Source organism: Schistocerca piceifrons, chromosome X (assembly GCF_021461385.2).
Source record: "Schistocerca piceifrons isolate TAMUIC-IGC-003096 chromosome X, iqSchPice1.1, whole genome shotgun sequence".
NCBI lineage: Eukaryota > Metazoa > Arthropoda > Insecta > Orthoptera > Acrididae > Schistocerca > Schistocerca piceifrons.
In genome coordinates this window covers 101,005,999-101,032,187 of record NC_060149.1, presented here as the reverse complement: position 1 = coordinate 101,032,187, position 26,189 = coordinate 101,005,999, and the positions used below count along the sequence as shown (strand labels likewise).

The window sequence follows — 26,189 nt, the reverse complement described above, 5'->3', positions numbered from 1 at the left end:
CTACAGTAGCCAGCTGCTATACTGATGTTGACCAACAGTAAATGAATTCATATGGTATCAGTTGATGGTTGTATGCAGCTATGTAGGCAGACCCTACTGACACACCTGTCAAAATGGTTCAAATGGCTCTGAGCACTATGGGACTTAACAGCTGAGGTCATCAGTCCCCTAGAACTTAGAAATACTTAAGCCTAACTAACCTAAGGACATCATGCACATCCATGCCTGAGGCAGGATTTGAACCAGTGACCGTAGCGGTCACGCGGTTCCAGTGCCTAGAACCTCTCTGCCACATTGGCCGGCACACACCTGTCAGAAACGATAAATAGTGCAATAATTTCATTGGACTTCCTTCTAAATCTAATATCAGCTCATCTAATTAGGTTAAAATTGATATGAGTTGTGCCAGAGTCTGAGCAACTGGCCGCAGTGTATGTGGTGATCGGAGCCTGCCTCCCCATAATCGGTTCCCATGCAGTACCAGACACAGTACTTGCATTGTACAGGAAACACCTGTATTATATACCAAAACACTTTGAATAATCACTATTTTCCATTCCACAGGTGAAATGTGTTTATTCTGTCCAGAGACCTTCTCATTTGAAACACATGAACCTGTTTCTTTGTTAGGCCTTTGCTCCATTAATATAAGATATTACTCAGCAGTGACTGGTGTTTTCTGTTTAGTATAATAGAGAAATTAATTCATCCAGGGGTTTGTCAGAATATAACAAAGGAAAAAAGGGCACATATACAGACGAACAAATGTATACTGATGTGTTTAACAAGGATCAGACTGAAAGCCATTGCGAGCATTTTATTATTTTATTATTCTGGATTTACAATGTGAGTACATTTTTCCAGCACCTATTCTAGATTACAGTAAGTCACTAATTATTGTTCTCCACTCTTCTCTATTTGTCCATAAATCTTCAGGAGCATTTTAATGTCATAAATAAAATATCATTTCAGCACTTAATTCATTATTATTTCAATTTTTATTATCTTCTATGCAGATCTGTTCAGTAAGTGTTGTATTTTGTGGAGGGTATTTTAGAAATACCTTTTTCATATAGAATGTTTCTTCATTGCATCATTATTTCTTCCTTAACAGGAGAAAATGAAAGGCAAGAACAAATTGGTGCCTCGTCTTTTGGGTGTGACAAAAGATTCTGTACTGCGCTTGGATGAAAAAACTAAGGAGATTCTGAAGACATGGCCACTGACTACTGTCAGGCGCTGGGGTGCATCTCCAAATACTTTCACTCTTGATTTTGGTGATTACTCTGATCAGTACTACTGTGTTCAAACCACTGAGGCTGAACAGATTTTACAGCTCATCTCAGGATACATTGATATAATTCTCAAAAAGGTACAAATTGTATGAAAAAGGAACATAGTAATATTATTAAGCTTAGAAATTTTAGGTGACTAGTTCTTCTTTTGCTGCAGACTGATTTTCATTATGCCATTGTCTTTGAGATTTATATAAGATTTAATGAAAGGATCCAATTTGGCACTTTCCTTTAAAATGTAGCTATATGTATTGTCTGATACTGAAGTATCTAAAGGTTTAAGGCCAAGCAGGGACTGATACCCAAATGCTTGTGGTTATTATTCAATTTTACAGCATCTAAGTGCTGATCTGAAGTTATGTCTATGTAATTGGAAAGCAGAAATAAAAACGCTACAAATGTTTGCTTGGAGGCACTCATAGATAGAATTTTTTGCGTTATTAATACCATAACATTACAGTATAAAATCTTGAATTTCAGGGACTATCCCTGGAACTATATCTTTGCCCACTTTGACATTATGAAGCAACATTATACAAAAGTGTTACATGTTCCATTTGTCAGAAAGTACCGTGTTTCATGCTTCATGATGCTGGGAGGCAGAAAATTAACAGCCTAATGCAGGAAGTAGCTTATTTAAAGGAATTTTATGTGTATGTGTTCCAACTCCAAAAAAGTTCATTGATTTGTAAATGACTTTGGAAGTTTATATTGAAGACAGAAGTTGTTGTGTGTTCTGTCAATAATATGGTAACAGGCTAAAAGGAAAAGGGTAACAATATATTTGTAGCTGTAAAAATGGTGTGCTCTTAATTGGTACTATGCAATATGTTTTTCATAGTTAACTCACCAGTGTCTCTTCAATTTTTATAGAAGCAGTCAAAAGACCATTTTGGCATTGAGGGTGATGAAGGTTCAACCATGGTTGAAGACAGTGTTTCTCCACTGAAGTAAGTTTATCCTTATAATCGTTGCAGCTCTTTTAATCTTAATTTTTTGTACACAATCTTACTTATGTCTTTTTACAGGGCTACTATCCTACAACATGAGACAAACCGTGTTGTTAAAGTTAACACTGAATCCTTGGCTAAACCTGCAGTCATTCGACCTGGTGCAGATGGTAAGTGTGTTTCTTTTTTTAGTGTGGCAGTCTAAATTGTGAAAGTATTTTGCTTTTAGCACTTCCTAGCATGTGGAACTTGATTAGTCTTTTCATTAAGTAATCTATGAACTCAGAAGGTGTTCCTATAAACAGCAAATAAGTGAAAAATAAAAGTTTGTGAGAAACCGACTTTTATCTTATGAACTTATCATATATATTATTAGTTTTTAAGTTCATTATGACCCTTGCAACAAACAATCAAAAGTCATCACCTTGGATTGAGTGGTCAGTGTTTCAATTGCAGCTGCTGACCACAGAGAGAAGTTAGGTTGTAAATTCCATATTTGGGTTACCCAGACAGTCAAAATTAGGAAATATCACAGACGTAACTACAGATGACAGGAGGAGGACTTCAAGTTGTAATTCTAAATTACTACACTGGCAGCAGTCTCTGCTATATAGGGCCTACACAATGCAGAGACACTTTCCTTATGCAGTCTACATGGTTATCAACAGAGTGCTTGGAACACAATGGCAGCTATGAATTTTTACACCCTGGATGAGCAAGACTTTTTACACCCTGGATGAGCAAGACTCTGGTACATCCACATGACTAACTGCCACTTGACAAGTCCTAATTGGGCTCTGTCCATAATGTATTAAGAACAGGCAGAATCTAAGGACAAGCTTAACATTTATCTTTATAGTTGTGAGAATATTCTATTAATGGGAACATGATTGTCTGTTATTCAAGTAGAGTGATACCATACATTTATACATGTAGAGCCATTATAATTAATAATTTTCAGATCTAATATAGCTAACATTTATTAGAACTGCTGTTATTACTGCGGTGTCAACAAAGCCTTGGATTCATGTTTACTGCTTTTGTCTCAGCTTAGTTTTGCAGTAACTGATATGTCTTCTTGTTGTTGACTGGGGCCATCTGCTTTGATTAAAGTCTCACTGCTGCTGAAAAAGACTAATATAGGTCTCATGGTATGACAGATGCATGGTTTCTAGGGAAGCGCACATACAATGAAAGAAACACAGAATAATGATTAGTAAAATATATTACTCAACTTTGGTAAGACTGGTTACAGCAATTGTGTACTGCAGGTGTAGCCTATCTGTTCTGTGTTGACTACAGTTCCATGAACACAAGTAAATAAATGTGTCAGCAGATTATGTTTGAAGTGATCGCTGTATTGAACAGAAATCTACAGGTACCAGTCTTTGAATGCTGGCTCCTATTTTGACCAGAACCAAGTTTGGAATCTTCCTACATGTCGGGTTGGGGGCCTGAAGATGGCACTGAAATCGGTAGCCCAGTAAAAATAACGGTTTGGAAATCAGATGGTTGAAAGGTGTTTGATTTGACATTTGATATGAACAGCTGAGGGTCCGCAACCATCTCTGAAAAGATGGACATAGAGAGAGAACTAAATAATGTTCTCTGAACTAAAAATGGAAGACAACTAATCTTCTGCCATGGTGTACTGTTCAGTAAGCATTTACAAACTATCAGTACTCAGTTAAATCTCTAGGCAGGCGGTCTCTGTCCATACACGATAACTGTATTCACTATTCTGTTTCTGTTGAAGGCTAACCACTGTCTGTCTATCCGCTGATGTTCTCTCTCACTCAAAGACTTGAAGACATGATAAATGTTCTCCAGGAACTCCCCAGCAAGACTCAGACTGACGTACAACTTGCAACTCCCAACTTCCAGTCATGCACAGTGACTTAGTGCACGTCACTCTGCCTGGTGGCGCTACTGCTCCAGGGGACGTGATTCTCACAGGCATTGTGGCTGGCTTGTGCCCAGCTATGTTCCTGCAGTGTGTCAACCTCCATGGTTCTTCTGGTACCATCTGTTGCAAACTCTTCTTGTGTGGTTTCTCAGTACACCATTCTTCTGATTTCTAGATGATTTCCTGTTGCAGTTGTTCTTCCTTTATTGTCCATTCTTCATTTTGTGTGTACCTACTATGATGGTTTGTGAATGGTGAAAATGTCTTTTACACTGAAAGTGGTCTACTGTGTATGCCCTTAACTGGGTAGTACAAAACTATGAGCACCTTGTGGAACTTAGCTTGCTACAGTTGGGTTTAGGTTTTTCAAACTTGTGAATCCGAAGCTTGGCACTACTTCATGTAGTGATACTTCTGTTTACCTAAGCTCAGAATATGTTCTAACAATCACCATTGGACGTGAGAGTGGAACATCGTATGATTCAGATAATGTGGGTGTTATTTAACTTGCTTGGGTCATAAGGATGATGGAAACCTCAAAGTGAGCAGTATGTTGAAGAACCTAATACTTGTGTGAATGTGTAGAAGTGAATCTATAAGGTAACACCTTTTACACTAACTAATAGCTCCAAACCTATGTAGTAAATGTATCCATCAGTGTTTCTGAAGTTTGAGTGGCCTCACAATTAATCACAATAAAAATAACAACAATAACAATATGAAAAAGAACACCACTTCCATTGCCAAGAGTTTCACTGTTGTCCCGTTAAGGAGAAAATGGGGGGGGGGGGGGGGGGGGGGCTGAAGTGCAGGAGTAAGTAAATGAAGTGAATTGAAGCTCCAGTTACTTGCAACTTTAGACAGTAGTGATAACGAATCAGCAACTCTTTCTGGTATGTCTATCTCCACTTAAGACTCTTTATGAAGAGTGATGCACTTAAAAGCTCATTAAAAAAAAAAAAAAAAAAACCAGTTCCCTAAGCCATTGAAGCATTAATGAATTGGTGTAAAGGACTCAGTGTTTGTATTATACAAATGAATATGTAATCCACTGCTCTTGTCCACATTAAGACATGTCTATAAATGGTTATGAAACTCTTGCATACTAGAGTGGATCCTGAACTGGATGCCTGTGTTTTGTGAGCAACGTTTCTAATGACTGAACTGTTCAGGCACACCTCCTACAGATGCAGTCTGCTACATCTCTCCCATTTTCGAAAGCTTTTAGAAGCACCCAAAATTTCCAGTACAATGGACTTGCATTTGGGAAATTCAAAATCAAGTCAGCTCACTGTGATCCAGGTTGTCATTATTTCCTATAACTGCTTAAAGTGAGTTTTGGAATGATTCTGTTGAGTTTCCAGTTTCTGTTTTTGCCCGATTTGTTCTGTGCTCTACCTCTTACAAACTTGTCATCGACAGTATGCTAAAGCCATCTTTCTTCCTTCTTTCTCAGAAGCTCCCCAGCATATCTTTGTGAACTATAACTCCAAGGAGAAATGATGTAACAGGGAAATGGGTGAGCTGCAGCCAAAGGGTTGTTTCTAGGATGTTTTCCACTTTGATTCATTCTCGTCTACAAGCAGTTTCTTTCAAACTGTTTGTTCCACAGTGTATGTGCATGTGAACATGGAATAAAAAGCTTTCACAAAAAATTATGACTCTCAATTACTGCTTGGAGACTAGAAACTGCTTAATGTGTTTTGGATGTCGGTCTCACCTGTTCCAGGGTCTAGCTCATTGAGAGCCACATATAATCAGAAACATGGTCTAAATTGAATATTACTCTAAAGTCTTTCTCCAACACCGACTCATAATTTTACTTGCCTGCCATTGCATATTCTGTTTCATTCTTCATCCTAGAGAATCATCACTCTAGTTATCTCTTTCCAGTATGTGCATCTTTGCCAGATGGATTGTTATCCACTGGAAAACTGCTAATGGCATTTTTGAATCATCTGTCCTGTTACATGGCAAATGATTGATATATATCAACAAAAGCAACTGGCAACTGACCCAAAATGTAACCCTGCAGCAAACACCCCCCCCCCCCCAACAACACACACACACACACACACACACACACACACACACACACACACACAACCAACCTCTGTTACCCTGAAAACTTTACTCTGTAGTGACTTAGTAACTGATTTAGTTTCATCTTTGCTTGTTTTGTGTAGGTTCATGTGATGTAATTGTCTTTGAATATCAGCTTTTAAAGAGTTGTGTGTATTTATGTGCACCAGTAAAATTTTGATGTAACTTTCAGATTATTGGCAGGAAGGGAGTATTGAATATTTTTGTACAATTCTGGTAGTCCACTAACAGCTTTGTTCTCACACAAGGGAGAAATAATATGTTTATCCCCCGTATTCTGCCCTGGCACCTTATTCAAAATAGACCATATAGTTGTGGTTTTATTGTCAGAGGTTTGTATTCTCTTGGTGTAATGCATTGTTCACTGCATTTTGTGTCTGGTGATATTCTTCAGCACTTTGCAATTCTTCTGTAGTAAAATTCTTAATGAGTCTCTGACTGACATTTGTATTTGTGGAAAGAGCTGTCAAAAGAAGTGATCGAGGTTCTTAGAAGTGTATTTGTCATTCAACTTTGCTGTGTTATAGGACTTGCCCAGTTTCCCCTCTGAGATTGGCTTTAAGTGTCTGCTTTGCAAGTGGACCCATATTTTAAATTTTTTGTTTACTGCTTTCTTATGTTTCAGTATTACTACGAGTGCATCATGATCTGATAGGCCATTACTAATTTTTCTCACACAGCACCTGTCAACTAGGAAAAAATATCAGAATATCCAGAGTGAATTTCCACTCTTCAGCAGGGTGTTCACTGTTTTGAAACTTCCTGGCAGATGAAAACTGTATGCCGGAGGGAAACTCAAACCTAGGAAAGGTCCCAGGTTTCAGTTGCAGTCCAGCACAAAGCTTTAATCTTCCAGAAAGTTTTTTTCTATAAAAATATTGTCTGTGATTGTGCTGCCATTTCTATGAACTCTACTAGGAAGGTATACTGTCTGTACCGCTCATAAGTTTCAAGTAAATCCAACACTATGCCTTTCTTAAGGTCTGAGCTTAGGTCAGTGTCAAGTCTGAAGAGGAAAACCCTGTAGTCTGAACTAGAGGGTCTGGAGACATAATTTTATGTTTTTTCCTTGAAAATTCACTTTCATGGACAATCTTCAAATATTTGGTCTTTGATATTTCAACTCTTTTGGATGGAATATTAAATTTGGTGTAAATGGCCACTCTCATTCATCTGCAACTAACTCCTTGCTCAGAAATCCGGTAAGATGAACCCCTTCAAAGAAATCCTTAGCATTTATTCACTATGTAAATGATGCTCTGACACCCAAATAATTTAAGAGTCAAGATCTATTAACAGTTCATGTACTTCACCTCAAATTCCCCAAATATTTTGATGAAATAAACTCACTGCAACTTATTATCAGCATTCCCCATTTATAGAACTATCTTCCCACGTGAAAGGAACATTCCTCAAGCAGGATTGCCTCCTACCAGACTTAATTCTAAAAATGCTGTATCCCTTCTACACTTTTACTAATGCGATGGAATTTGGCCTTGATTGATGCCAGATCCATTTGCTACACTGTCACATATAAGCTTCACCAACCAGCCTTTCCCAGTCCTGTTCAGGTGTAGGCCATATCTAGTATAGATACTCTTAAATGGTACCAATGAAGCGTGTGCCTTGTGAGCAGTGATCAGTGCCCTCTGAAGCCCCACAGTAACTTACTACACAGCACTGTCAAGATGGAGTTGGTCGTAATGCCGGAAAAGCTGTATGAAGTGAACATTAGTGGTTTGAGTTTGAGTAGCAGTCCTACCTGAGTCGCCACCTGCATCGTAAACCCTGCCCCTACTAGGACACTATTCCCAACCCCTGCCATTATCACTACCTGATACTCTCTAGCAAAGTCCTTAAACCAAGCCCTAAGCTTCATTCATGTCTTCTTGCTGAGGCAGGCACTCGATTTAAAGATCTTGTTGACTTATTACTCCTTGCCTTATGCCTCCTGCAACTGCAAGCCTACACTGCATCCATGACTGTCATCTAGCAGCAGGTTCCTCTTTTTCTTTGTATTTGTATCTAACATTAGCATCCTATCGACGTTGGATGTCTTCCGCATCTTACCTGCTCTTAAAACTACTGAAACTCCTCTAGGCTGTCGTGACAGCTGGCTAAACCTATTCTCAACATTAAAAAAGAAATTATCACAGCCTGTTATCTTCCTATTGGGCTGACTGCCAACTATCTGTTCCCACTTCTCCATCCTCTCTCCCTGCATAGCTTCTCATTTTCTTGTCTAGCTTCCTCTAACTGTGCCTGAAGGGCACAAATTCTCACTTCCTGCTCCAGTATTAGTCTATTACTTCTACATGCCCTGTGCACCAGGAGACTTCCTCACAAGATTTTCCACTAGATTTCCCCACTACATTTGCCGCAGTGAAACTACATGCTACTTAGTTCACAACATACCCAGCAACTAGTAAAGAAAGATATTTTCTCATTGTTAGTCTACCAAGTAACAAAATTTAAATGACAGATCTTCTGATGTAGAGCTGTACTGAAAGAAACTACTGAGCACTTGAAACAGTGCTCCACTGTCAATGAGCTGCACACATGTGAGTGCATGCAACCCCCTCCACACACACACACACACACACACACACACACACACACACACACAGTGAGTTGATGTGTTGCTGGTTGGCCAATTGTTAGTGGACAATGCCATTCTTCAAGGGGGTGTATTAAGAGGAAATTTGCCTTCCATGATAATCAGCAGTGTATCATCTATTGTGAGGAGTCCAGACCAGTACTGTGGATCAGCTTTCCATTTTCTGCTCATTTTCCAATCTCCTAAATACAGTCCTTCATCTACAGATGACATTGTGAGAGTGAAGGAATAATACAAATTTTAAATAGTTTATTGAAGGGGCAGTTTGTGTTGATTTTATTTATGTGTTATGCCTGAAGCAGGTGTTATACAACTTCTGACTAGTATTTGCCAACGTCTAGAGATGGTATTTGATAAATCTTCTATAAAATGCTAGGCTGTGCATAAGTGATACTGAAGTAAGTGGGATAAAATCTGATAAATCCCACAGTCACAAAACATACATTCCTCTCAGAAACCCTGTCTCTGTTGGTCTGTGTTCCTTCTTGTGGTGCAATAACTGTGTCACTTGGGTGACTCCTAGGTTGTCCACTAATCTGTATTGCCAAGAGGGATTCCTCATTAGTTATTATCCATTTTTCTAGACATTCGATTTTAGTGTGCCATGTTTGTAGTATCATTTGCTTTTGTTTTATTTTGAGTGACACATGTTTTCAAGGAAAATTTCTCTACCCTAGTTGCCAGTGTGGCTGCTGGTAATGAAAGAATGAGGTGGTTTGTTGAGTTGAATGGATTTGTTGCATTTTCTTTTGTGAACTCTGACTGGAATATAGTTCTTAATTTTAGATAGTTACATCAAAACTCGCATGACTAAAAACTCTGAAGAATCTTAAAACAAAAGCAAGCCAAGTGCTCAGTGTACTTAAATTGCCTGGTTGCAGAATTTTGTATTCGGACCTATTATGCCTAATGTACTCCTATAAAGCCTCATGGCTTCACTGTATGTAGATAGACGTGACATTCTTACTTGAAAATTTTGGTTGCAGTGTTCCACAAGAGCATTAGACTCATCACTGGAGTCAACCAAACAATTCCCTTAATCAGCATATGCACTGAATAGTATGAGGCACCAGTTGCCATCTGGTGGCTCATTATCACAGCGTGCTACCACTAAAAGATATGGCTGGCTTCTCTGAGCACAGTTTTTAGCATTGATTCTCATGCTTGAGATCAGCAAGGTCTTTTACAATCTGAGCAATAGAGTACCTCACAGGGTTAGGAGTGGATGAAAAATCATTAAAAAAGTGTTTGGCTAATTTACATCATGACACATAAAGATACTTAGAATTATTTTAAAAATTGTTACAGTGGATCATAGAATGAAGAGCCAGTACATCTTTAATTATACTTCAGATGAGCATCATAATTTTATGTTGGTATGCACTAATGCTTTAACATTGGTTCCCTTGACTTCTCAGTTACGATCCTTTGCAACAAATTCAGATTTTGCTCCTCTGAGAAACTCTCTTTTTGCTGCTGATCTTCGTACACTCATTAGGCTCTGTGGCAGATGAGGTGTGAACATGACATAGGCTCCTTGCCCACTCTGATTCCCTCAACAGTCAAAAAATGCACACATTGGTGATAAAAACTTTTCAGAACATGCAAGACTTCCCTAACATGCTGATCATGCATTAGTGGAAGTGACAATCTGTGGCTGTGAAGGACAATACATTGTGGTTAGTGAAACAAGTGATGCAACTGTGTTTCACTTTCTCCTAGCCATATTGTTAAGCCAAATTCCTTCAGACCTATCTTCATATAAGTTATAGTCATGTGACACAGGACTTTATACTCTGACAGGTAGACCATCCAGTATTCTGTTCTTCAAGTTTGCTTGTCTCAGGTTTCAAGTAAAGACATTTTTCACCTTCATTATATGCACAGGTACTGATTGTATTGAGTGCCCTAATACCAACTACAAACCAACCTATAGATTTCCTTCTTCCTCAGAAGTTGCTTCTTATTTCCGAAGATGTTCCAACTGTCCATACTTGTCAATGTGCTAATTACTTCCAGCTGCTCCAAAACTCTTTTATATAGACTTGATTGTGAATAACTTTTTCTCTGAGGGTCAGAATAAGCTCCAAAATGGGATCTTCAAATTATTAAACCTGCATACCACTGCTGCTTTCATTTCCCTCCACAACTTACTCCGTATGAACCATGTTACAGATAATACATACAAAAATGATTAGAGAAGAACTACATACTCTTCATAACAGAAAAGGTTACTGCAAAAATTATTGGTAAATATTTGATGAACACAGAAGACAGGTAATGTGTGGTAATTGTGCCAGAGTCTGAGGAATGCAAGAGGAGAGTTCTGCTGCTTGAAGTGAGACAACATGTAGCTGAATGTTTGGAATATTTAGAGTATAGGGCCAGAATAACATTATAACATTGCTGGAAGAAAGGGATAGTTATCCAGGCAAGAAACAGAAAATATATGTGAACAATAAACAGTAAGTAGGGATGAAAACACTGGTTTCATCAGATACAGCCAAAAGCGGTGGTGGTGGTGGTGGTGGTGGTGGTGGTGGTGGTGGTATTTTTTAAATGTTCAACTTGCTTTGGACATAGTAATTAAGCTTTTGTGGGCATTATACATCAGAATTCCTGATTATGAATTAATTCTTTCAGCTTAATAGTCACTTGTTTTTAGAATGGGAAAGTAAGGAACTTACACTGTTGTACTATGTTTGATGTAAAACTAGTCATGATGATAAAATTGAATTAAGAGCTATTGGAGAAAATGGAATGTATAAAAATTCAGACTTTGGACATCCTATTGTGATTTCAGTTCTTCCAGGTTTCAGTAAAGCACTCACAGTGAATTAAGCAATTGTGGTATTCAGTCTGCCATATTAGATATTTGAGAGCAAGAATTTACTTGCGTATTTAAGGATACCATTGTTGATACAATTTTGCAAAAAAAAAAAAAGTTATTATTTGTACTTGTCTTGTAAGCTGTTCTCATTCAGATGTTTATCTTCCCTTTTCATATTTAATTACAAGAGATCTTTTGTCAAAAATAAGTCGGGCCAGTTTTTAGGTTTGTTGTACAACCAGAACGTTTATGCATTTACACCGAGGTTTACACTAAGGTGACAAAAGTCATGGGATACCTTCTAATGTTTTGTAAGCCTTCTTTTGTCTGGTGTAGTGCAGCAACTCAATATGGGATGGCTTCAGCAAGTCATTGGAAGTCCCCTGCAGAAATGTTGAGCCATGTTGCCTCTATAGCCATCCATAATTGTGAAAGTTTTACCATTGCAGGATTTTGTGCACAAACTGACCTCTCAATTACATCCCATAAATGTTTGATGCGTGGCCAAATCATTCACTAGATTTGTCCAGAATGTTCTTCAAACCAATCACAACCCATTGTGACCTGGTGACATGACATCATTGTTGGGAACAAGAAAACCGTGACTGGCCGCAAATGGTCTCCAAACAGCCGAACATAACCATTTCCAGTAAATGATGGGTTTTGTTGGATCAGGGGACCCAGTCCTTTCCATTTAAACACATTCCACACCATTATGGAGTCACCACCAGTCTGCAGAGTGCCTAGTTGACAGCTTGCTTCCATAACTTCATGGCGTCTGTACGACACTCAAACTCTACCATCAGCTTTTACCAACTGAACTGGAACTCATCTGACCAGGCCACAGTTTTCCAGTCTGCGGTCCAACCGATATGGTCACAAGCGCAGGAGAGGCACCATAGGTGATGTGGTGTTTGCAAAGTCACCCACATCGGTCGTCTGCTGTCATAGCCCATTAACACCAAATTTCGCTGCACTGTCACAATGGATAAGTTTGTCGTATATCCCACATTGATTTCTGCAGTTATTTCCTGAAGTATTGCTTGTCTGTGAGCACTGGCGACTACGCGAACACTGCTGCTCTCTGTTGTTATGTGAAGGCTGTCAGCCGCTGCATTTTTCATGATGAGAGACAATGCCTGAAATTTGGTATTTTCAGCACACTCTTGACACTGTGGATCACAGAATATTGAATTCCCTAAAGATTTCTGAAATGGAATGTCCCATGCATCTAGCTCCAACTACTTTCACATTCAAAGTCTGTTAATTCCTGTCTTGCAGCCATAATAACGTCAGAAACCTTTTCACATGAATCACCTGAGATCAAATGGCAGCTCCGGCAATGCACTGCCCTTTTATATCTTGCGTACATGATACCACCACCGTCTGTGTCACTGTACGATGACTTCTGTCACCTCAGTGTAGATTTGTGTGAACTATTAGATGGAGGAAGTTCAATTACTTACATCTTACAGCTGCTCAAATCTCCCTGCAACAACACCACATATTCTAGTTTTATGTACTGTGTTTCAGCTCATTTTAGAGATGAAATATTTTCTGTCATTGTTGTTATTAGGTAATTCTAGATACAACCACTAACTGTGTGTTGATCTGTGATTTGAAATATTGTAATATTAAGTCATATTGGAATGAAAATGTTGTCCATTTCTTTAATTACAAATATTAAATTAATTCAGATTGCTTTTACATTGTATTTGCAAATTTTTTTGTTGTTGTTTTTGAAAGACAGTGACATTAATGTACACTGTATGGGTTTTTGAAGGTTACAAATTGTTTATTTTATTGTTAGAAAGACAGTTATAAATTGGTAACTCTTCATGTCTTGAGACATTTTAGATGCTTAAAATTGTTGTGGGAGGTATTTCCCCAAATCACATGTTACCTGGGATGACAAGTGTTGCTGTAATGGGTGTGTGGTGTGGTGTGCAGGTGCACGTCCTTATGGCACGGGCCACATTGCTGGTGCACAGCTGACGACAGTGAGCGGCCAGGTCAACCTGGCCCACGTGCCACCAATGGTAAGATGTGTCTCTGTTACTTTACATACACTCTGTTACATGTGAATGTTGTGAAATGCATTTGTATTGAAAGAAACCTATGTACATTCTCAGTGCTATTCAAAATTTGGTACTTCATGATGAGAGAGAGCTTCCAGAGCAGAACCTGGCTACCATTAGTAACATGTTAGTGATTAATGCCTTATTTTGGATGGAATTTTGACAAAATATACTGGAACATATGTGAGAAAAACAGGACTACTGACAGTACATACACACATTTGTCATTCGTGTACACAATTTGCCTGACCCTTCCCCCCTCCCACCACCTCCACACACACACACACACACACACACACACACACACACACACACACACACACACACACACACAGAGAGAGAGAGAGAGAGAGAGAGAGAGAGAGAGAGAGAGAGAGACTGTGATGTGAGACTGTATTCCTGCAGAAGTTTCCATTATCACAGAGTAGATTTTGGTGACTAATCGGTAATGTAATATAAAAAGTTCAATCAGGAATTTGCTCTTCTTTAATTTGACCATGAGACTATAATTTTGATGTCATGTTTGTATTAATAATTGTTGTCACTGTTTTATAACAATTTTTAACTCGTCTGCAGTTGCAGAAGTCATACTTGGAATCAATATTCTATTATATATTTTGTGAGTAGTATGCCATTTGGCAGTATGGCCTTGTAGGTCATTGGTTCTGCAATGGTGGTTTGAATGTCATTCACATTGCTGAAGTGTTGATGGAAGTTACTCAGAGTGTATGTAAAGTGATTTGTGTACGTAAATTTCTCAAGCTGCTGCAAGCCACTGACTTTCATGTACTCCTCTTCAAGTTAAAAACTTAGTTCTTTTCTTCTTTGTTGCATGCCTCACGTTTCAATAGATTGGATGCCAGGGAGCAGAGTAGGTACATATGAATGGATAATTAAAAAAAAGAAAAATCAGTAATTTGATGTAACCACTTCTGGGAACAAGACATGTTTCCAGTTGAGAACTGTAATAAGAAATGACAAGCAGTTTCACTGGGTAGAGTTGTTATCTCAGACTTTCAAATTTTCTGATTCCTCGTGTAACACCAGTGTGTAGTATTTTTAACTCTTGACATTGTAAACTTGCCTCGTCTCTTAAGCTGTTTTCATGCACATAGAACTGACACAGTCTGAAGTCTCAACTCTACTCAGTGTAATCAGTTTATTGCTTTCTGATTCTTATTGTGGATTAGTGGTGACCTGACTGTTTCTCTTTATTTTGGGTGGTGTTCTTTCTTTCCTTTTTATTTTGTTGTAAACATTCTCACCAGCTTTGAGCAGTAGTTGTCCTAATGTCAAGTAGACTTTGTACTTAATTAATCCTATTTTATTATTGCTATTCAGTGTTTTAAAAATGTGAAAGTAACTTTTTAAGAGACATTGAAAGAGTGAATATTATTTTGTTTGTCTTGATCTTTATCCAGAGAACACCCAGACAAACCAGTTACAATGTGGGGCAAAACTAGTAGTTTCAAGTTTTTGCGTGATACATATATGATATGATAAGAATTCACTTGTTCTGAACAGATACTCACTAGTTATACACCACTTCCAGAATATTTTTATGTTGAAATAAAATTTAGTTCCTTCTTCCAGTGCAGTCTGCTAGCTGTCTTGTTTTCTCAGAATCAATATAATTTTATTCTCAGATTTAGAATCTGTAGATGGACTTGGATGGTGTGATCAGTGTTCACAGAATGGAATTGGAACCATTCTTTTGCCAGAAAATATTGAATGTACATGGCTGAATAGATGGAAGCATATAACTAGTAGCTGTAACATTATTGGCTGTCTAACAGTCTCACTTTGTTGATATATGAAAACTTCCTCTTTTTTGTGCCGACACTCATCATTCTACCTGTGATTATTCCTTTACTGTGATGGCACAATTTATGTTGCTGATATATCTGTGACAAGCATGTAGCATAAGTCTGTGTTTTCACCTTTTGGTCACAACATGTTTTTTTTGTTTGATTTTCACTTGATCATGTGACACCTTGAATATAGAGCTGTACTGGCAATTTGACCCATGTGTGTAGTGATCTGGCAGTGAAATAAAATTGCTAGTTGCTCACCAATATTTTTGCAATGTTCAAGATCTGTCAGTTGTTTGTAATGCACCGCCCCTCTAGGACGAGGCTTGGTGTGATTCTAGAACAACTCTGTCAGTTTGAAAGCCCATCTCTCACTTCTTGTTGTTTCCCTAAGTTCATACAGTAAACAGGTTAGTGCTTCACAATTAAGTAAGCAGGGGATTTACCATCGTAATCAGATGTAGATGCCTGCGTCATATAACTGCCCTATTTTATTTCATGCTTCAAATTGTGCTCCTTCCACATTTTACAATTTTCACAAGTGGAAGTGTGTTCATTTATATGAAAAGGGACCAAAAAGACACTTTTCAAGATATTTCTAGAAACAAAATTGGATGGAAGTTCATTCATTACTTACAGATAACTGTTACTGGGGAACATCCAGTTCATGAGGTTGGAAAACGAGCAACAATTCGAAAGTTAGCTGGTTGGCGACTTTGCATCAAACACGAGTATGCTGCTTATAATTATTTGATTGAAAAGTATGAGATCTACATAAAAATGATAAAAATGTAATCCCAGACAGTGACTTGCAAAACAAACTGCGAACAAGAATGACACATATATCTAATTTGACCAATGTCAACTGTCTTGAATTCATTGTAGATTCTTCTACTGTAGTGAAGAGGGAAAAAAAAGGGGAGGGTTGTTGCTGTTAACTTGGCTTGGAGAAAATCAGATCTTTTTTACAAGGAAAAATATTCATTATACCATTCCGCATTTTGTACCTCAGTGTCTCAATTATATTACTGGTCACATCAGAAATGAAAGGGGGGGGGGGAGTGGACAAGGAAATGAAGTGTTTTACCCTGTGGCTATTTAACGATGTAAGACATGAAGAAATGACAGTTAAGGAATATTCTATATACTCATCGCATAGACAAATATAGGAGTGAACATACTTTATCAAGTGTAGTTTGTGCAGTACAGTTTATTCTAATTATTTAACAATATGTTCTATTTTAAAATATACAGTTCAGTATACATTTCCGAAGTATTTTACTACTTATAACTAAATTTATAGTTAAATAGCCACTAGTAAGTGCAAAAAATCATCAAAAGTATCACTTCAATACAGACATTTAATTTATATTGTTGAAGCTGTCTACTATAAAATTCACTTTTTTGCTAGTATCATTAGTGTTAGGTATAGGAATATAAATAGTTTGAAGACTAGGTTCTTTCATCTACAATGCTGCAGGTGTGCATTAGAGTGTATAAGATCATTAATAACTGGTTGACTACCACATGCTCCCTTTTTGCAAATGTCCATTTTAGATTATGATCAAGAAAAAAGTATTTCTTTCTCTATATTTTGCCATTTTGTGAGGTTGCTCTGGTTAAATCATTGTTTTTGTCTGGTTTTATACTCTGAAAACAATAACTGTCATCAAATTACCCTATACTTTCACTCCGGAGTGAGTGAAACTGAATTTCATATGTGGGAACGTGAAAATTCTTCCCTGTGTTTAAGAAGATATTTTGCATTCAAGAATATTGCCATTAGCTGCTAGTTCGTAGTAACATCTCTAAAAAGTCCAGTGCCACACAGAAGTAAATCTTATCTGTTAGAGACATGATACTTTCAATTATGCTCTTGAACAGAACTTTGAATTTTTGTATTACATCTTTATTGCTATCTGAGTAAAAGTTTTGGTACAGCTTTTGATGCCTTCTTTAGGCCATAATTTAATGTTGTTATTCATACTGGTATATACAAGGTGGAATAATTTAGGAAATCGTGCAAATTATTATGTTCATTTTTGAAATCCTTGCATATCTAACTGTACAATACCAGTCTCAGCAGCTATAAACCTTTGGTAGCTTCAGTGAAATAATATATTATGTCAGAGGCAGATGCCCTATGTTCATATGTAGATTTACTGGGATGGTTATGCAACATGTTGAAGTTCTTGTAAACTATAACATCAATATCATTGTTACAACTACATAGTTCGACTGGAACTGTAGTATGGACATCTGCTTACAAAATTCTTTCTGTTACTTGAATGGGCACTTGATACTTTTTAGTTAGTTATTCCATCACATATAAAATGACACAAAATGTGCAAAGCAATGTTTGAAATCTTTCAGCTACCTAGAAGCAACCTTGCAATAGCACATTATTAACACACAAAGAATCATAAGAACTTTCTGCTAAGACAATCACACAAACCGTCCAGTGAGAAAGTCATCAACAATGGAACATAAAGCAGTAGAGATTGATAGTATCATTTTAAAATTCTTTTATTAAAATAATTCAATGTGTGGAAAGTTGAAAGTGCAGACTTCCTTCAATTTACAACTCATGGCTATTATTTTCATTTCATAGGGAATAGATACTTAAGTTTGGTGAGATATGTTTATATGTTTTTGTACAGGTACAGACAACAAAAGTGACAAGTGTATTGACAGAACCACAACGTGCCCTGCTGGGAACTATTAGTGCTGGCCACGACATCATTGATTCTGCAGGACGTGATTTACAGACTAAAGCAGAGGTTCCACCCTTAGGATCAGACCCTGTAAGTACCATAATTGATTTTAGAAACAAAAAATCTTTCATTAATTTTTCTTACTATTAGATTGTGGATTTGCTTGTAAGGTAATTGTAAACTTTCACAACCTGGCATGTTTTCTCCACCTCTGTGACCTCTCCATTATTCTTTTTTTCTTCCAGCTTGCGCAGAACACCCCTATAGCCTCAAAAGCTCAAAATTTAGGATTTATCTGTGAATTTATTTGTTGAATGTACCACAGTCTTCACAAACTCTTATAAGCATGGCTCATGCACCGTTAACAATATTTATTAAAAAAACCAAATTTATAAATTTTTATCTTTGTTTATGTCTGCCTTAATGTGGTTAAAGTTTTAATAAACTTGGTGGCTTGTTATGTTGATAAGCTAGGTATCATCTTATTGGAGGTAGTATATTCTTGTCTTTCTCTGAACTGGAAACTGGGTTAGCCAGCTAGTTATTGGAACACTTGCAGTTTAATGTGGATTCTGAATAACAGCACATTTTGGCATTCTCATTCACTCAGAGCACTGGTAGTGATACAGGTAATATTAAAGAGCCAGGAAAAACTAGAAGATAGAAGTGAGTTCTTTATTATTTGTGGAATACTACACTGTTTTGCTAAGGAGGTAAAAAAATTGTGTTACACACCCCCAAAGAATATTTAATGTTTGTGTTCATACACATATTGACCTTGCCAGTTTGTCTCCAATATATAATAAGGAATGTGAGTTTGATTTCGGTGTTGTATATTTAAAAATAATTTTCGCTTTTGCCATTCTAGGGTATTTTTTGCAGCCTTGTGTTCATTATTAATATTCACTCACTTCCCTTCAGTGTGATTAATATTATATAGCACAACAAAAATTAAAGATAAGAGAAAACACAATAAATGGGAGAAGTGATCAGTGGTTGTTTGATATAGCAAACAGGTTATCAGTATATATACAATACAATTCAGAAGAACAAAGTGAATTCCCATAAATGAAATCTGAACACATGAAAAGAAAAGTGTTGCAGATGAGGACAGAGATGCTTGTGAGCCAATATTTCAAATAATATTAAGTGTGATCCAGGCAGTTAATTCAGTACAAGTGCTTCATCATGGTCGCCGACCTATTAACAACTTTCTGTCATCCTTAGTTGTGATATTTTGTTGTTGTTGTTGTTGTTGTTGTTGTTGTTGTTTTTTTTTTTTCCCCATCTGAAGCAATAATGTCATTCAATTCAGGCCACTGTTTGTTTTTGATGTTCTTTTTTCCATATGCACTAATTTTCATGAGCAACTCCTGATGATAATAGTGCGCAGAGCCATGTGAACCATTTTGAACTCCTGATGATATGCTCTGCCACATTTCTCCATCTGGTTTGCTATTGGTAGTTTTCTCTCCATGCACTCTGTGTAAATGCCCACCATTTTATATATCTACATATATTTTAAAAGTTTACTGTATCATCATGTTATGAGTGCTTCATTCATCGCTATTGTACAATACCTGTACTTCTTTAATCTGCTCTTGTGTGAGAGTGATTAGCGACTGGAAATATTGTAAATAATGAAACTTCTGGGTGCATTAAAACTGCACACCAGACCAGGGCTGGAACCCAGTACCTTGCCTTTTACAGGTAATGCTGTTACTGACTGAGATATCCAGCCATGACTCATGACCTGCCCGCACAGCTCTACTTCTCCATATTACATAGATCTTCTGTTTCTACATCAGTCATGATTTGAAATTGTCAATTGCATACAGTTTATGAAGTCCTATGTATTATTTAATTAAAGGCATTCTGGGAAATTACCATAGGCTGTGAACATAAAACTCCTTTATCCCATTGGAGCACAACTGGTTTCAACATTCTTGGTCATCATCAAATGTAAAGTAAAGGACAGTTACGTGATGGTTTGTTATGTAGTTGTCCTTTACTTTGTACTTGATTCTGACCAAGAAGGTTGCACTTTTTTCCGCATCTCCCTGACTCACTTTATAGATTGTCCACTGCTAGTTCTGCCACCTTCCATCTGTGAGTGGTTATTGCACGTTGATGTCAGATGTAGGTGGTGGTCATATTACTGTGACTGGGCTGTGTAATAGATTTAGGTATTGTCACATTTAACAAGCTACGACTCCATAAAGTCTAAGACAGTAAATTATGAAGGTTAGTATTGTTAGGTGAGGTAGTTATTGGTGTCAGTAAAATATTGTTGACATATATTATTTATAGCAAATTTAATATGATTGAATTTTGCTTCGAATTACTACTGATATGCAAATGTCTTACCATAGGCTTCGCTGAAATGGAAGGAATCTACGCTGGATACAAACAAGCAAAGTGTAAGCTCACAAATTGCGGCCATGAATGCTGCTACAGCACAAGTTGTTACATTAACTTCAGGTAAGTCCAGTCCTTACATTATTTTGGTAGTAGATACAAGTGTAATTATCTTTAAGTGTGTAGTATTGTTTCATAGTGGCGTAGCCTTTAATCTTTTTATACTGTATTTATGTTCAGGACCCATCCAGATAGCAATGCATGTTAAAGCACTGCTTCCAGGATGGGAAGGTGCACTGGCCCCGGCTCGAGTCTGCTCAGTGGGTTAACGATAAGGGTCAGTGTGTCTACCAGCCTGGATGTGGTCTTTAGGCAGTTTTCCACTTCCCACTGGGTGTATACTAGGCTGGTACCAAAGTTCTGCCTCAGTTGCAATATTTGCAAACATTTCGAAAACTTCACTCACTTTCACAGGAATAATACTACGCACAGACAGTTGGGGTAAACATATTCCGTTCCGGGTTTAATGGAGCGGTGAAAGGAAAGACATACAACCATCTGTAAAACTAACCAAGTCAAAGCTATTAATAACTATGATGACCCTGTGTCAGTATGGACAAAGCCACAAGAGAAAGAAGAATGTATTTATGTTAATGGTTTTCTGATACTTCCTTGTCATACTGATGTAACAAAATTCAAGTTTCACCAGCTTTTGATGCTTCGAAAGTCATAGATTTTACGTATCTCTACTAAAGTTGCCACCTTAAAGTTCATACATATAATTTGATATTCCTATGCTGTCTGATAATACGAGCATGATGCAGCCTTTTATTTCATTGGTATTATGTTCTGTTCTGACAAAATCTTTAATTATTTATATGTACATGTTCATTAATGTAAACCTTTCATTCCACCTTTTAGGGCCTGTAGAGGTATCATACCATGTCCTGTGTCATTTTGTATGCAATGATTTGTAGCAGTTATCAAAGCAGTTTTATAATGGAGTAGCTATGTAACATAACATCAAAGTGACAATTGACTCACTTCATTAATCTTGAATAGGCTACATGAAACGTACCAAAGTAAAAAAATTAATAACGGTGTACTGTTATATTTTTATTGCTGCTTCTGGTACCCTATAACATTTATAGGGTTGACAAAATAAAATGTGCATAAAAATATTTATGAAACTAATGAAGAATTGAGACTTGTTAATGAACAGGAGAGCTGCCCATCACAGAAAATGCTAGAAACTGTGGTTTTGATGCATCAATCGGATGCTGTCACATGCCTGTGCATGTGCATCTCCTGCATGCTCTGTACCAAGTACTGCGCTGTGTCATCACATTTTGTGTATGTGTGAGGAGTGACAACTTAAATGCAACACAAAATGGCACTCATGATAAAACAGCATGTGCTAGTTGTCAGGTGTTTTCAGTGAAGTGCAGTTCGTGGAAGACGTGTGTGGAACTGCTTGTGCAAGAGTTTTAGACTGGAAGTGTTTTGTCAGGACCTCCAGAGAAGTCAGTGGTGGAATACTTAGTGGCAGAATGGTGTGAAATGGCGTTGTAACAAACAAGCCTCCTTACTATCTGAAAAGATTTAGAAAACCAGAAAACATTGCATGAGTGTAGAAAAACCTGGAACAAGACCCAACAGCATCTCAACTCTGTTTATTACTGCAATTGGGAATTAAAATGTCTTGTGATCTGTATCCTTACAAAATTACTGTTGTGCACAAGTTCAGGCATCCAGATGAACTTTCGCATATCGAGTTCGTCCTGCAGTTTCTGAATGAAGTGGAATCAGGACTTTTGAATCCTCAGTTTTTCATTTCTTCAGATAAGGCCAGGTTCATCCTGTCAGGCTAGGTAAACTCACATAATGTGCACCATTATCCATCAGAAAATCCCCATCAGGACTTTGATGGGCATTGACATAATGTCAAGATCGTTGTTTGATGCACGACGTCTGGTGTCTGCAGTGAAATACAGTTCTTTCACCAAACTGTTAATGCTAACTTGTACATCTAGGAACTGTTTAATCCATATGTGGATCACCTCACAGAAGATGAATGACTGTGTGGATACTTTCAGCTAGACAAGCAGCAGCAATCAATGCCTTGAAAACCTTGTCAGTGCTGTGTGATGCATTCAGTGAAGGGACGAAAGTCGTCAGAGGCAGTGTAGTCTCCTGGGCACCTCAATTGCCTGAGCTCTCTCCCTGTAATTTTTACCTATGGGGCAAACTGAAGGGTCAGGTGTACTCAAATTGTCAAAATTACTGGAAGAGCATCAGCAGAGCCTTGAAAATGCTATGGCTGCTGTCCCTCAGGCAGAGCTGCTACGTGTATGGTGCAGATTGATAAATCGAGCACAATGCTGCATTGACTTAAAGAGTGGTGATTTCCAGCATCTTCAAATTTCATTTTGCCTACCCTGTGGAAAAGTCAAATGTGGTGCTACAGAAGAATGCTTGAGATTATATGGGTAGATCACATAACTAATGAGGAGGTATTGAATAGAATTGGGGAGAAGAGGAGTTTGTGGCACAACTTGACTAGAAGAAGGGATCGGTTGGTAGAACATGTTCTGAGCCATCAAGGGATCACCAATCTAGTATTGGAGGGCAGCGTGGAGGGTAAAAATCGTAGAGGGAGACCAAGAGATGGGGATTCAGAAGGATGTAGGTTGCAGTAGGTACTGGGAGATGAAGAAGCTTGCACAGGATAGAGTAGCATGGAGAGCTGCATAAAGCCAGTCTCAGTACTGAAGACCACAACGACAACAACGTGGAAAAGTCGTGACCAATGTCATAGTATCCTGCAAACAAACATAAATGTACAGTGTTGACAGAAATATTACTTTCATTTACTTTCTCAGTCCACAGCATTCTGGTTCATAAAACTTGAGCACTGATTATTTCATTTATCACTGTGCCCCAAACCCACCCCCGCATTTTTCTTTCACCCTTCAGCAACTTTGTCTTGCGTAGTGCAGTATTACCTTTTTGTTGAGAATTAGCGAATCATCCTCACACTTTGCACTAAGATTGAATTTTGTTTATTCATGTAGGACCTGCAGAAGATGTGGATCACACTGCTGTTGGTGCAGCCATTACAACAATTACAAGCAACCTGCCAGAGATGACACGCGGTGTGCGTATGATAGCAGCACTGATGGAGGATGACACATCTGGAGAAAAACTGTTGGATGCAGCAAGGCGTTTGTGTTCAGCTTTTAGTGACTTGCTTAAAGCTGCTGAACCAGAAACTAAAGAGGTTATTATTGAAGTATGTCTTTGTTTATTTTTGGTTGATTCTTTGTTTGCAGTTTACACAACCTAACTGCAGGTGTCTTGCAAACATCAAATTTTGAGCTATGGATCCTTAAAAAATGATATGGAGGTCATTCTTTGTTATCATAAAATAAAGTTTGGTAGGATCTCATATTGTTCCACTACTTAGTGCTACCAGTAGCTGCATTTGATTTTGGAGGTGTTTTGGCAAAAATCTGAAAATTTTTCTTTTTTTCCCCAGCCTCGTCAGAACTTGTTGAATGCAGCAAGTAGAGTGGGCGAAGCTTCACACCAGGTTCTGACAACTATGGGAGATGGTGATGAACAGAGTCGAGAGCTTCAAGATCTACTCTTGAGCCTAGCCAAAGCTGTGGCTAATACAACAGCTGCACTTGTTCTGAAGGCAAAGAATATTGCAGCCACGTGTGATGAACAAGCGACACAGAATCGTGTCATAGGAGCTGCTACACAATGTGCATTAGCTACCTCCCAACTTGTTGCATGTGCCAAGGTATGTCAAAATACCACATACACATACTTAGTTTTCATCTGTAATCCTTATATCAGCACTTTCTTGCTCCACATAAAAAGATCCTTGTTCACAGTGTAGTTTTGACTTTCTGCACTGATAACTGTAATAATAATATGTACATAAATGTAGATGACTACTGCCAAACATAGGAGATGCTAACCAGCAGACAAACATTTAGAGAAGACAATGAACTGCTTAGCTTCTGGACAAATTTCTTCTACAGAGTTAACACACACACACACACACACACACACACACACACACACACACACACACAGCAAGTAAATTTACCATTTTTTCCTGCACATCTGTCTACTGTTTAGGACCTATTCTAGTTTGTGAGCAGTGATCTATCCAAGTATAAATCTTACACCACTCCTGAATTTTCCCCTCAATAAATAATAATAATAATAATAATAATAAGACAATCAGTTGGTGACACTAAACCAGTCTATCATTATATGTGTTCATGGCAGAAGTTCTTTAAAACCCATATATTTAGAGAGTTTACTTATTATCAAAAGCCAAGTTTTCTGATTTGCAAATAAGAAGGAAGCTTCCCTAGTATAAAAATAATATTCCTAGCCATGCTTGTTCTTAGGAAACAAAAAGAAAGCTGTAGTCGTGTGTTGCTATCAGTTAGCCCCACCAATTCTTTCACAGCCTCTTAGACCCTGCCTGATAATTAACACCCACAGCATGTTACTTAATATCTTTGAGGTTGGCAGTTGTGTGGCATTCATACACAGCAATGGAATGTGTATTTGTGTGTGTGAGTACTACATAAATGTGTTGTTTATGCTTACAGAATTTTATGATTATAATAATTTCACAGCTTAATTTATGATATGTTGATTACTTCATTATATGGTGTCTGTAATAAGATTGACAGTATGGGAGGATAATGCTGACAGATGTATACTAGTTACAAATTTCTTGTTCTATGTAAATGTACATGAAACATTTATCAAATGACCATTTCAACACTGGATTTTTGTTAACTGTTTTGGAAGCTTTGCAACTAGACAGTACAGTGAAGTGTGGCAGCACTACCACCAACATTCATGTAATTACTTATGACATGCAGTTAGTTATCTGTAATAAGTCAAGCCTCAGTCAGAGAACAAAAGTCAGAAGAAATACTTCTGTTTCAACATTGCATGATGAAATTGTCGACGAAAAAACAATTAATTTTCTTATTAAATGTTTGAAGAATACATATCACTACTGTAATTATCATCACAATTATTATTCTTATGTCTGCAGCTATTTATTTCTTCTTTCCATTTTGCTTCTCAGTTTCCATAGATTTGTTTTCTGAGTGTTGCATGTTCATTAATGTATTAGAGAAAGAGAACATCTGTTGATTTGGAATGTAACAATGTTATGTAAAGAATAGTTGCTACTCACCATATAGTGGCACAAATGTGACATTAATTTCAATGAAATTTTGTTTTAATTACGTTTAGCAGTACCATAATTCAGATTTCAACTTGAATTGTGGAATAGTTCTGTTTATACTTGTTTTTAAAGTAGTCATTTTGTATATGTATCAAATAGGGATACTAAAATACTAGTGCCATCATAAAATTCTTTGTTTTGCATGGTGTATCAGTGATAGAAATTCATTGAAAATTGTTGAAGAGCCTGCTCCTTCATTTTCAACATTAAAGAAATGAGAGTTTTAATTTGAACAAT

At 37.5% G+C, this 26,189-nt stretch overlaps 1 protein-coding gene across 3 annotated transcripts in view; it reads left to right on the top strand.

Moving 5' to 3' along the window:
- LOC124722634 (talin-1) overlaps positions 1-26,189 on the top strand; it is a 284,201-nt gene that overhangs the window by 159,028 nt on the left and 98,984 nt on the right. For all 3 annotated transcript variants that reach the window (XM_047247780.1, XM_047247781.1, XM_047247782.1), the window contains exons 9-16: positions 1,115-1,372; positions 2,169-2,245; positions 2,324-2,415; positions 13,652-13,740; positions 18,251-18,394; positions 20,677-20,785; positions 23,737-23,942; positions 24,201-24,470. In XM_047247780.1, the coding sequence (XP_047103736.1) occupies positions 1,115-1,372; positions 2,169-2,245; positions 2,324-2,415; positions 13,652-13,740; positions 18,251-18,394; positions 20,677-20,785; positions 23,737-23,942; positions 24,201-24,470 (1,245 nt within the window). The remainder of the gene's footprint in view (positions 1-1,114; positions 1,373-2,168; positions 2,246-2,323; positions 2,416-13,651; positions 13,741-18,250; positions 18,395-20,676; positions 20,786-23,736; positions 23,943-24,200; positions 24,471-26,189) is intronic.